We start from the raw sequence: 13,262 nt of genomic DNA, 5'->3' as shown, positions 1-13,262 counted from the left end.
CAGATACCTATCGGCTTCATGTGAATGACACTCCAACCTATATTTTCTTCCTTCTTCTTCCTAAACTTTAAGGTGCCTCGAGCTTGACTCTCCTCTGCACCAGTCTTCCACCCCTTCCAACATAAAACTGAAGCTCTTTTCACCAAATTTTATCTACAAGGAGAAGCCTTTGTTCCTTTTCGGAATAATCCCTCTCAGTTGCCTCGAATCCCTTCAATGGGGATTTCGAATGTCTTTGATTCCACTGCAAACAAACTCTTACCACCCTTTGAAACTCCTCTCCCCTTCGAGAAAGCAACCATCTTTTTGAAACTCCTCAAAATTGAGGTTGTGTTCGTTTACAGGGCCTTGGGCAGAAAACTAGGCACAGAAAATGTGTGCCCAATTTGCATGATTCAAAAATAGTTGGTCTAATGTTTTCTAGAATAAAAGTCTATTTACAAACTTAGAATGTTTTTAATATATTTTTTGTATTTCCAAATATTTATTAAAAATAACTTTTATTTTTAGTTCTTTATTTTTCATCATTCTTTATATATGTACCATTATTTTTTTAAAACAACCTTTCAAAATAAATGAAAACAATTGAAAGCAATTAAAATATGTTATTAGGAGAAACCTTATTTTCAGAACAAGTTCTCAAAAAACTATAATATGTTAAAAAGTTGCCAAACATGGTTTTAGTCTACAAAATAGGTTTCTATTTTTAAGAACTGAGAAATTAATTTTAAAAACAATTCTTAAATAGGATTTAAATTGTATGTTGGAAAGAAAATCTGGGTTAAGGAGAACCAAAAAGCCTTAATTGACCATAGGGTCTAAGAGCTAGAGAAAAACACGTTGTGGATTTTGAGAGTGGCTACTCTAGTTGTATGACAGAGAACTTGGATCTCTCTCGACTTTTGAACTCATAAAAGGAGTTTGGTTGTATTTGGGAATGGTAAAAAAAACAATGAACTTAGGGTTTTTCTCCACGTTTGAACCTTAAAGGGAAGCTTGGTTGTATTTAGGGATGGTTGTATTACATATAACCAACTCGAAAGTGAAAGGTACCATAGAAGGTCCAAATTTACCTATACTCGAGGAGTTACTATATATTGGATTGAAAGCAAACTTAATTAATGCAACTTAAATTTGTGATTGTATATGCTTTGTTCATTTTACTCCAAATCCTTGTCTATTCAAGGATGTGTGTTGGTATGAAATCGAATTTTTGGTAATTTTTGTTATGCCTTTGTGCACCTCTCTACTTCTTCCTTATCATCTAGTGCACATAGTTGTAAAATGTGAAATTTACATCCAAAGACAGTAGCATTGTATGATAGCGCATTTAAACTCTAATGATTAGTCTAGGATTACAATTAAAGAACTAGTTAAAGAACTTCCCATTTAGGAAAACCTAAAAATCCTAAAATCTGTCCCATCTAAGAAAATGAATTCACATGAGTGAGAGAGAAAACTGATTCTCTCTTCTTCTAGGATCTTAGAGATGTTGCATATGGATTTAATGGATCCTATGAGAGTGCAATGCCTAGGAAGAAAGAAGTACATCCTAAGATTCAAAGTGTTATGCTTTCAAATGATGAATAAAGATGCATTTTCAATAAGAAAAGTAAGAAATAATAATGGAAAGGAGTTTGTAATTTTGAAGATATAAATGAAATTTATAAAAATCTAATAACAATATATAAATTTTGATAGATGCCATTTTAAAATTTTGTGATAAAAACTTTATTTATTAATTTAAAAATTGTAATAAATACATACAATCAGAATAAAAAAATGTTTACAAAAAGAAAAAGAAAATAAATGGTTTCTCATTCTTGACATTGATAATTTCTTTTTTTACTTTTAATTTATTTTTTTTCTCATTTGCATAGCTATTACAGTTTTTTGATGATTCATTGACTAGGAATTTTGATTTCAAATAACTAGTACATTTTTTTAAAAATTTTATTCTTTATAATTTTTATATCACATTTTTTTTAATTATAATTTTTTTTTAAAGAATGATGTAAATAAGTGTTGATAACTCTATAAAGTTTGTTTGGAAATCTTTATTTATTTTTTGTTAAGTTTTTATTTATTTTGATAAAACTATTAAAAAAAATATAATAGTTTAAAATGAGTATAAGGATAGAAATAATGTTAAATTCAATTAAAAAATATTATACCTCCTTAAACATCAATTAATTCATGGAAGAGATGACGAAAGTCTCTTCAAAATGTGATGATAAAGTTACGGATCATGAGTTTAAATAATGAGAATTATAGTTTAATATAATAATTATTAGGAAGTTAAAATGCCCTCACATGCTTTTTTATTCATGGATAAAATGAATTAAACCTTTCTTTAGCAAATTCTGAAATTTCTAGTGTGAATTTCCACTAGGATTTGAAGGAATGTTTTAGTTCATTAGATGCTCCACCTTGAAACTTGCATGGAAAAAAGCCAATAAGCGTGTGCTGCATGTCTGTCGCCTCATGGGATTAAGAGAAACATGAGGCGAAATTTTTCTATGAGTTTTTGAAACTTGAGCGAACTTTGTCTTTAAGATTCTGAGAGAGTTAAGTTGAAGCTACAATTCTAAGATCTCTGAATCTGAATGGAGAAGGAGCTACTGCAAGTGAAGAAGAGATCTGCTTATTCTACTCACTTTCAGTTTCAGTTTCCCCTCACTTCCAGTTTTCACACTTAATCTTGTCACTCACTTTCATGTTCATTGATTATCTGTCATCTAAAAGGGATATTAAGTAGATTCAGGAGCATAGATCAAAGAAAGTTAAAACTGGGAATCAATTTATCGAAAACTGATAACAAACTCTCTCATAAAAACTCACATAATGACACAGACCCACTAGATTTACATTGTCCATTTGTGCAGGATTTGAAACACGAGAAGAGTTCAAATGGAGTATTTCTCCCTAATTCCGACTACATTGGCGATGGAATCTGTATTGTTGTTCCGGGAAGCAGTGGAATTCCCAAGTGGATAAGGAATCAGAGAGAGGGATATCATATCGCAATGGGCCTTCCTCAGAATTGTTATGAAAATGATGACTTCTTGGGAATTGTTATATGCTCTGTTTATGCTCCAATCTATGAATGTGAGGACACACCTGAAAATGATTTTGCACATACATTGGAGAATCAATCTGATGATTTACTTGAAGCTGAATCTTCAATCACCACTGAGTTACAATGTCAACTGTCATTGAGTGAAGGATATGGATCTTCTTCCCAGTGTGTGCGATGTGTGCGACATCTCAGTTTTTGCTCTACTTGTAAATGCTACCATAATGGAGGTGTATCAGAACAAATGTGGGTGATATTCTATCCCAAGGCTGCTATTTTGGAGGGCTGTCACACCAATCCATTCATGCTTCTTACAGCTCGATTTATGGGCTCTCGCAATCATTTTAAGGTGCTCAAGTGTGGGCTCCAACCCATATACGCCCAAGATCCAATAGTACAGACTGAGGATGTGGATGCTAGCTGCTTGGATTGTCAGAGGAACGTGAAAAACCGAAAGCTTTGTTTAAAGGGTCAGACAATCAGCCTACTACCCATTGAGCATGCCTCTGAATTTGATACCTTATGTTTGCGAGAGTGCAAAAACCTTGCGAGTCTGCCAACAAGCATTTGGGAGTTCAAATCCCTAAAATCTCTCTTTTGCTCTCACTGTTCACAATTACAGTACTTTCCAGAAATCTTGGAGAATATGGAAAACTTAAGGGAGCTTCACTTGAACGAAACGGCTATAAAAGAGCTACCATCATCAATCGAACATTTGAATAGGCTTGAAGTTTTGAATCTGGACCGCTGCGAAAACCTTGTGACTCTTCCAGAAAGCATTTGTAATTTATGCTTTCTTGAAGTTCTCAATGTCAGTTACTGTTCAAAACTCCACAAATTGCCACAAAACCTGGGGAGGCTGCAAAGCTTGAAGCATCTCCGTGCTTGTGGCTTAAATTCAACATGTTGCCAATTGCTTTCTTTGTCGGGTTTATGCTCCTTAAAGAATTTAATTCTAACTGGGTCAAAGCTAATACAAGGAGAAATCATGAGTGATATTTGCTGCTTGTACTCGTTGGAAGTGTTAGATCTATCTTTCTGCAGTATAGATGAAGGAGGAATCCCCACTGAAATTTGCCACCTATCATCTCTGCGAAAATTACTTCTAACCGGGAATCTTTTTAGGAGCATACCTTCTGGGGTCAATCAACTTTCTATGCTGAGACTCCTTGACTTGGGTCACTGTCAAGAGCTTCAACAAATTCCAGTGCTTCCATCCAGTTTGCGTGTCTTAGATGTACATGAGTGCACACGGCTGGAAACTTCTTCCGGTCTACTCTGGTCTTCTCTATTCAACTGCTTCAAATCATTGATTCAGGTATGATATTCATAGAACAAAACTTTTTCTATGGAGACATGGGGATTTACGTGTTGATTAAATTTTGTGCAGGATTTTGAATGCAGGATTTATCCTAGAGAAAACCTTTTTGCCCGAGTACATCTTATTATTTCAGGAAGTTGTGGAATTCCAAAATGGATAAGCCATCACAAAAAGGGAGCTAAAGTGGTAGCAGAGCTTCCTGAAAATTGGTATAAAAATAACGACTTGTTGGGTTTTGTTTTGTACTCTCTCTATGATCCACTTGATAATGAATCTGAGGAGACACTGGAGAATTATGCAACTTACCTCAAGTGTGGTTTGACTTTGCGTGCTCGTGAATCTCAGTTTGTGGATGAACTCCGGTTTTATCCCACGTTTAACTGCTATGATGTTGTACCAAATATGTGGATGATTTATTATCCCAAGGTGGAGATTGAGAAGTATCCCTCAAATAAACGGAGGTGGAGGCAGTTGACGGCTTCATTTTGTGGCTTCTTACGTGGTAAAGCAATGAAAGTGGAAGAGTGTGGGATCCATCTTATATATGCCCATGATCATGAAAAGAACCATGGTAAAGCAATGATACCCACCATTTGCCAGGAATGTTAAGAGGATGTGCAATCCAGACGGAAGCTTTGTTTAAAGGGAAATGCCATCAATGAACTACCCACTATTGAGTGTCCCTTAGAACTTGATAGCTTGTGCTTGCGAGAATGCAAAAACCTTGAGCATCTTCCCAGTAGCATATGTGAGTTGAAATCCCTTACAACTCTCGACTGCTCAGGCTGTTCACGATTAAGGAGCTTTCCAGAAATCCTTGAGGATGTGGAAAATTTAAGAAAGCTTCATTTAGATGGAACTGCTATAGAAGAACTACCAGCATCAATTCAATATTTAAGAGGGCTTCAATGTTTGAATCTTGCAGATTGCACCAACCTTGTGAGTCTTCCAGAGACCATTTGTAATTTGAGTTCTCTCAAAATTCTAGATGTCAGTTTCTGTACAAAACTTGAGGAATTTCCCAAGAACCTGAGGAGTTTGCAATGTTTAGAGTGTTTGCACGCTTTAGGTCTAAATCTAAGCATGGACTGTTTTAGTAGCATACTTGCAGGCATCATTCAACTTTCCAAACTGAGAGTCCTTGACTTGAGTCACTGCCAGAGGCTTCTACAAGTTCCAGAGCTTCCGCCAAGTTTACGAGTTCTAGAAGTCCACAGTTGCACATGCTTGGAAACTTTATCAAGTCCATCAAGTCTACTTGGTTTTTCTCTGTTCAAATGCTTTAAATCAACAATTGAGGTATGATTTTCATAACATTCAGCCCTTTTTCCTTATGAACAGAGAGTATTAACACTGTACTTCTGTGCAGGAATTTGAATGCGGCTTCTATTGGATTAAGGCAATCAGAGTTGTAATGCGGCTTCTATTCAACTTTTTTTGTCCTTCGGAATATTGTTTTGAGAAGTACTTCAAATGAGTTAAAAATAGAATTACGACATTATTTTGCTAACTAAAGTTATTGGGATTGATTCTTTACTTCGTAAGTTATCACTTTTGAAGTATTAAACATTTTGTGAACTAGTTCATTATACAAAAATTACACAATTTAATGTCTTATCCTTAGGTTTGATGGATATCTATATGGAATATCTCAAACAATTAAAAGTGAAACCATCATATGATTAGTCAAAGACTCAAAGCTCTGATTGGTCAATCTTTGCTTCCTTTGTGATCAAGGCAAGTTAGATACTTCACCTTAATTTCCAATTTTGATTAAAACTTTATTAATTCAAACTCACACTATTTAACATTTTGCCCTACTTCTTTTAATTCTTTTTTTCTTTTTCTTTTTTTTTTTTTTTCTATCAAAAGGAATGTGAATCTCAAAGTCACAAAGAGCAATCAAATTGAAGACAAGAGCATCTTAACTTCAAATGTTCTGAGAGGCACATGTCTCTTCAAGAAATGCTGCATATAATCGCATAGCTGTACATGTCTCAACAAAAAGTTGTGACTGTACATGTTGATATAGCTGCATCCTAGATTATGGCCTGACCGATTTCATAGATGCCAAATTTATATATTTACATATTTTTGAGGCTCAAGTTACGCTTTCTCATAATCTTGCTCTTTGCTTGTCTTCACAGACTCTAGATTTCAAACCAGCAAAGCTCATCTTTTTCTCTCTAATTTCACAGCCTATAAATCATTCAATGATTTCCCTCTGATTTCTCACTACAATAAACACAACTTCTCTCTGATTTTGCCCAAGTTATATTAAGATATTATACTAGGCAAGATTATGCATGCACTAGTTATGTGATAATCTATTGAATTTGTGTGAACTAACAGAAGTAGTATCACTGGGTTGTCTCAAATCTAGCCTCAAACTTACTCAAACTATGGGATCTAAGGTTGGAATGTCATATAGACTGTGAAAGCAAAAAGTGATTTGGTTTTTTTTTTTTAAATGCAACATTTTTAATCATTAGTGAATTTGTAGGAGTAAAAATTTTAAAATTGAATTATTCATTTTTTTTATTTAATTTGTTATTTTAAGTTGTATTTATTTTATTGACAAAATTTGTTATCATACGGCTAAGTGTGAAATTCTATTTAAACCTATATGATTGTTTTCTTCTAATAATATTTTAATTATCTTTATCACCTAGTTAAAAAAATATAATTAGGGTATAACAATTTCATTTGGTCATATATGTTGCTAAGAAATAGAAAATGATGAAGAATGTGCATGACCCAGTATGGTCTGTTTCTAATACATACAGCTAGTTTGTGATTTTGAACTGCAAGTTAATCATGAGATTTTGGTGCAACACATCCTAAACACGTGGTCAATGGATGCACACAGAAGAATATATAAATAAAATGGGTGCCTTAGTAAACCAGTTTTACAGTCTAATGTCTACCTGCATGCAAACTCTTAAATTAACTTTTTTTTCTCTTTAATATTATAAACCTCTACCATGGTTTGTTTATTCATATTTTCTAAAACTTATTTTGAAAAATTATTTTTTATTCTTTAATTTAAAAACAATTTTTAAAAACAAGTTTCAAAAAAACATAGTAAAATGAGTTTTTATATTTTTTTTGTTTTTGAAAAATTGATGAAAACAACTCCTACTTGTTCTTTAAAAATTATTCTTTATTTTACTTTATTTTTAAAAATTGTTTACAAAGAACAACAGTAAAATAGTGTTAGAAATTTTTAAAAATAATTTTTTGTATTTAAAAACGAAAAACTATTTTTAAATCACACAATTAAATAAGCTCTTAATAACTCAAATTAACATATCTTGCTATTGTGCTTTGTATTATGGTTAAGATTTATCAAGTTGTATTTTATATATGGTAATATATTTGATAACTGTAACATAATTTAGTAACCAATTTTAAGGTATAGCATATATATTTTTTGTAAAATAATTAATCAGATAATGCCATTTAAAAATCAAATTCTTTAAGGGAAAATGTTAAAAGAAATAAATTTTTTGAGTGCCAATTGTTCTTGTTTTTATTGGTGTTGGATTGTGAAGCTTGAATCAATATTGTTGCGCTTTGCTTAGGATGTCAAGGTCGAGCTGCTAATTGTTCTTTGTCTTTATTGGTGTTGGATTGTGAAACCTGAATCAGTATTGTTGCACTTTGCTTAAGATGTCAAGGTCGAGCTGCTTGGTTAGCTCATGGGGGTCGAGGGGTCAGCTCCCTCTGGAAAAATTATTTTTTATGTGATGATTTACAAGTTTACTTCTATTATATATTTAGCCCTTTTATGTTTAATTTTTTTAATTTTTTTTAAGGTAGTGTGACTACAATTGAAAAGGTTCTTTTTCAAGAGTTTCACCATTATAACTTTTCTCATTCATTTTAGAAAAATTATGCAACATCTAGTGATTTTAGAAAATTTTCAAAAAGTTTTTCTTTTTTTAATTATTAAGCATTAGGTTAATTTTTAATTTTACCCGGTTGCCATATTTTGGAATAGGCTTGAGATGATATTATTGATCAAATATTATTAGTCCTATTTTTAACTTTGAACCCTAAACAAGTCCCAATGGTTTGAAAGCAACCTATGCACTTCAGGTCATCAACCTATGTTCATGTGCTACAATCTATGGTTCTATGATTTTTTAGTTGCTTCTTTACCATCTAACAATATGAAATGCCGTTAGGTATATTTTAATAAAGAAAATGGTGATATTTTAATATGTAATGCATTTTTTAGATTGCTCTTATTTGAGTTGTAAGCTTTTTCATTTTTATTTAATCACTTTCAATATTTTATATTGTTTGATTTTTAATTTTTTCTTTTCTTTTTTATCTTATTTGTTTTTCTTATTTAAAATTAAACAATATCAATTTATTTTATAACCCTTACCATAAATAAATAAAATCAAAACATATTATATTTATATTATTTTCAATTAGATTTTTTAATTGAGACCAAAAATTGATCCACTCATAAACACCCTTTGAAATTTGTAACTTATACCTTTCGATTTATATTTGATATTATATTTATAAAAATAATGAATATAAATTAATTTTCAAAATAAGGTTCAAAGTTAACGGACTATAATATCTTTAAAGCTTATGCAATGTATAGAAAATAATAAACTCCAGTCGATATATATTTTTTCAGTTGATAATGCCCACCACCTGGTTGATGAAATGCCGCACGGTAGTTTTGTGTCTTGGATTGCTCTGGTTTCATCTGGGTAAGCCCTCCTCTCACCTTGTACCCCCATATTCTTGAAGAGGAAGCAACAACATCAACAGCAGCACCAATAAAATTAAGCAGCCACAGCAGCGCATTCCCTGCAACAACTAGCAACACATCACCAGCTGTAGCGATTGCGCCCCCCATCAAACAGGCTGATTCATTGTAAGGAATTTAATATGTACACTATATATAGAGAGGATGGACTTGAGGTCTCCCTTAATCCTCTCCATCAACATAATCATGGGCCCCAGCACTTGAACGCTCTAAAAAGGCACCCTCCTACATATTTCATGGGCCCATTTATAATACAGTGGAAATGCAGCAAACTAAGAAAGCCCAAACCAACCCATGTATAATGAGCCTGTTTTTTATATCACTTTAAAAAATAGAATCCACGACAGTGGTAAATGGCACTTCTTGGTGTTTACTGTTGTTATTTTTTTCCATTTAATGTCTCAATTGGGTTCTTGCTTGAAGGAAAAACTATAGGCCATGAGGGATTAGTTTTAAAATATGGCCACCTTTATATATATCATGTACAAAATTTTCAATTTTATTTTTTTATTATATCTCATCACCAAGTGGTGGAATGGTGGTGCATGACTATCTTAGATAAATTTTATAAAAAAATTTGTTTGTTTTATCTTTAATTTTATTTAAATACAATATATATCATAAAAGTTTCTAATAAATCGAAACTTTTTGTTGTTTGTATATTATATTTTTACAAATTTTATTTTGTGATAGGTTTTATTTTATTTGATTTTGAGATTTTAAAAATGTTTTAATTTTTTGGCTCATAAAAAAAATTAAAAAAAAAAAAGAAGAAGCTTAAACCCAAGCTCAAAATTGAAATTCAATTATAGTTAAATAGCCCAAAGTTTTTATTTTCTTAATTAATTAAGTTACAAATTAACTTAAGCTTGGGGTTGGGATGTTGCATATGTAATTTTGAGGTTCATGTTGGTAATGAGTGTTCCCTTCAAATGAAATTTTGTAGTATTTGAGACATCGAAGTACCAAAAATAAAGGAACTAGCTAGCAACAAAAATAGTTGAATTAAAATTGTAATTGACAAGATCTTATTTATTTTATTTTGATTTTAAATAGAGAATTTTTATATTTGATGCCTAAGAAGCTCAATAAGAGTATGATGACCAAAAATAAATATAGGATGAGCTAAATTTTTTGCTCCAATCAATTGTGATTTTAAGTCTTTTGAATACTTACTAGGTTTTTATTTATTGACTATAAACATTCTTTTCATATATCTGTATAAATGTGTCATCCAACTATATTAAACTTTTACATTTATAAAAGTTAAGGTCTTTTCCCATTAAATTATCAATATACCAAATATAATTTATTAGAAGTTTTTGTTCTTATCTTCCAACCAACAAGAATCAATCTTGCCTTTTTTAAGGTGTAAGGATAAGCTCACAAGAAAAAGTTTCTAGTATTTTAATGCAAGCATTAGGTGAGCATAATAAGAATCAATCATATTTTTTTAAAGAAGGTTTGAGGATAAGCTCGGAAGAAAAAAGATCTCAAGACAATGATTTTTTTATATTTTAATGCCAACTTTAGGTGACCAAAGGGAATCAAATGTTGGTTGAAATATTCAATTCAATTTTTATTAAAAATTTAAATATATTATCATCTTTATTTAAATGTTAGTGTATATCAATGGTTGAAATTTATTCAATGCAAACTTAAATCCATGCCTATGTTCAAAATAAATAAAAAATTAGAGAAAAAAAAAAAAGAAAAATCTAATGTGGAAATATGTTGAGAGAAATTTTATTTAGTGGGCTTTATTTGATGCACAAGTCACATGACAAGTGGAAAATGAATTTATAGTAACTTCCAATACATGCATTTCCATTTTTAGTGGAGAAAAATGATCGGGTATCAAGTTTTAAGATTATTAGTTTTTGTGATTCCATGTGCATTTTTTTTATACGTGAAAGTTTATGTAAATTTTTTTGGATAAGAATTCATTTTCAAGTTTTAAAGAAGCATTATTATGTGTAATCCATCATCATGTAGAAAGAAGAGTATCCCATCTTTAAATAATTCATTTGTGTGTCTGTGGAACCAATTTTTAAGAGAAATGTTTTCTCTTATCACTTTTTTTTAGCCTAAAATTAATTCCTAGGAGTAGATATAGTTAATTTTTTATTCTAAAATATTAGGTGTTTGCCATCATTTTTTATACAAGCACACATATTTTAATAAATAAATCAAGTGATCAAATTGATTAACTATCACCCACCTCAATACGATTTTAAGAAAATAAATAATAACTATTGTATGATAAAAGGTACTATTCCATGAAAAAGTATTAAAAAAAATTTACATCTTTTACAAAACATAAATTTTATAATTATCTAGGGTCTATAATATGAGTAATTCATATTCTTATTTGATTGTTAAACAATAAAGTTTTATTCATTCTTTTATGAATATTTTATATTTGCTTCAATTCTTTTACAATTTGCTTTAGAGTTTCATAAGCAAAATTACTTTTAACTTCTATTTAAAAGTTGTTATGACAAAATTACTTTTAACTAGCAGCCCCTTATTGATTGTATTTACGTTATAAATACATTATTTAGTATTTATATTTGAATAAAAAAAAGTAATTTTGATATTATATCTCGTAATATATTTAATAACAAAATTCAAAAGAAGCATCAATCAAATGATTGTTTAAGAGATTTTCTATATTTTTAAAAGTGACTTCTAGAGCTTTTAGAATCACTAGCTCCCAATTTGGCTTATAGTAGTGTACACTTTAAATTGTGCAGCCCTTTCTTACAAGATAATTAATTTTTTATTTCCTTTCAAAATTAAATTCCATCAATATCCAAAAACTTCCAAGAAAAGTTAGATGATGTTGGGACATTTATGTTTAATTTTAATTGTATTTTCAAAGTATCCATTTTTCAAGAAAAAAAAAAGGGATAAGATTTGATTTGTGGTATATTTATAAATGGTGTAATGAGAGACAAAAGATTTTTTCATAAAACTAAATGGGAGTAATATTTTATTTTCATTGTCATGTAATGTACATCTTACCATCATCCACATTACCACCATATTTTAAAATTTATTTTTTATATAAGAGAGGTCCAACTTGCCTAATCATATGTCTTTTTGCGTTATTCAATGTTTGTAGGTGTTTTCCTTTTTTACTAGAGACATTTTGTTCAATATATTTTTTAGAAGATGACATCCAACTTTATTATCCTCCCACACCTATGATATTTTGTAATATTTTTTAGTAAAAGAATGATGTGCTACAAGCCTACAACCTTAAGCCATTTTGGAAAAAATAATAATAATAAAATAAATAGCTTTTTTAGAAAGTGATGAAAACACGCAATATTATGCAAGATTATAGGTGTTCATCACATTATAGTAATAGGGTTTTCTTGAGTGATCCATTCCCTCTTCAATGATTAATTCTACTAAAATAATTAGTTATTTAAGGTAATAGATTTTATTTTTTTTTTTATTGAAAGGAAATGGATGAATGAAGAAACTATTGTGGAAATATGTTGAAAGAAGGTTTTTATAAGCTCCCATGGGCTCCTCTTGAAAATGAAATTTTTATATCATATATAAGTTATATGCATGAGTAAGAAATGGATATTTAGCAACTTGTCAACATTAGTTAATTTGTATAAGAATTTTCAATGAATGTAAGATCGACTAATAATGTAGGAAAATGATTAGGAATCTAGTTTTAAAATAATTGGTTTTTGAGACCTCCTTATGTCTCTTTTATAAAGCAATTTTTTATATATATAATATTTTGGATATAAAAGTCCATTTTCTAGAACTCCACTTGATTTTTAAAAATTGAATTTTTATGTGTCATACTCAAATTAAGGCAATATGGTCATCACCTTGAAGGAAGAAGAGCTCACATTCTATCTATTTTATTTATTTATTTTCACTACATATAGATAAATAGTATTAAATTTAGCATCCCATTTATTCTAATTTTGTTAATGAAAGGATTTGATTAGTATTTTTCATTATTTAATATGTACATGTTGGTTGTTTGAATCAAACAAAACTCCATTTGTTAGATTAATTGAGTAATTAAATTGATA

The 13,262-nt window shown here is 30.3% G+C and overlaps 1 protein-coding gene across 3 annotated transcripts in view; it reads left to right on the top strand.

Moving 5' to 3' along the window:
- LOC117906633 (disease resistance protein RPV1-like) overlaps positions 1 to 13,262 on the top strand; it is a 58,527-nt gene that overhangs the window by 20,134 nt on the left and 25,131 nt on the right. Inside the window, exons 6-9 of one of the 3 annotated variants that reach the window (XM_034819747.1) lie at positions 2,886 to 4,394; positions 4,467 to 5,696; positions 5,767 to 5,937; positions 6,022 to 6,115. In XM_034819747.1, the coding sequence (XP_034675638.1) occupies positions 2,886 to 4,394; positions 4,467 to 5,006 (2,049 nt within the window). In that variant the 3' untranslated portion in view covers positions 5,007 to 5,696; positions 5,767 to 5,937; positions 6,022 to 6,115. Of the gene's footprint in view, positions 1 to 2,885; positions 4,395 to 4,466; positions 5,697 to 5,766; positions 5,967 to 6,021; positions 6,116 to 13,262 lie in introns of those variants that run through there. The other 2 variants (XM_034819746.1, XM_034819748.1) reach the window with 2 other exon arrangements.

Source organism: Vitis riparia, chromosome 18 (genome assembly GCF_004353265.1).
Source record: "Vitis riparia cultivar Riparia Gloire de Montpellier isolate 1030 chromosome 18, EGFV_Vit.rip_1.0, whole genome shotgun sequence".
Taxonomy (NCBI): Eukaryota; Viridiplantae; Streptophyta; class Magnoliopsida; order Vitales; family Vitaceae; genus Vitis; species Vitis riparia.
This window is presented reverse-complemented; position numbering and strand designations above follow the sequence as displayed.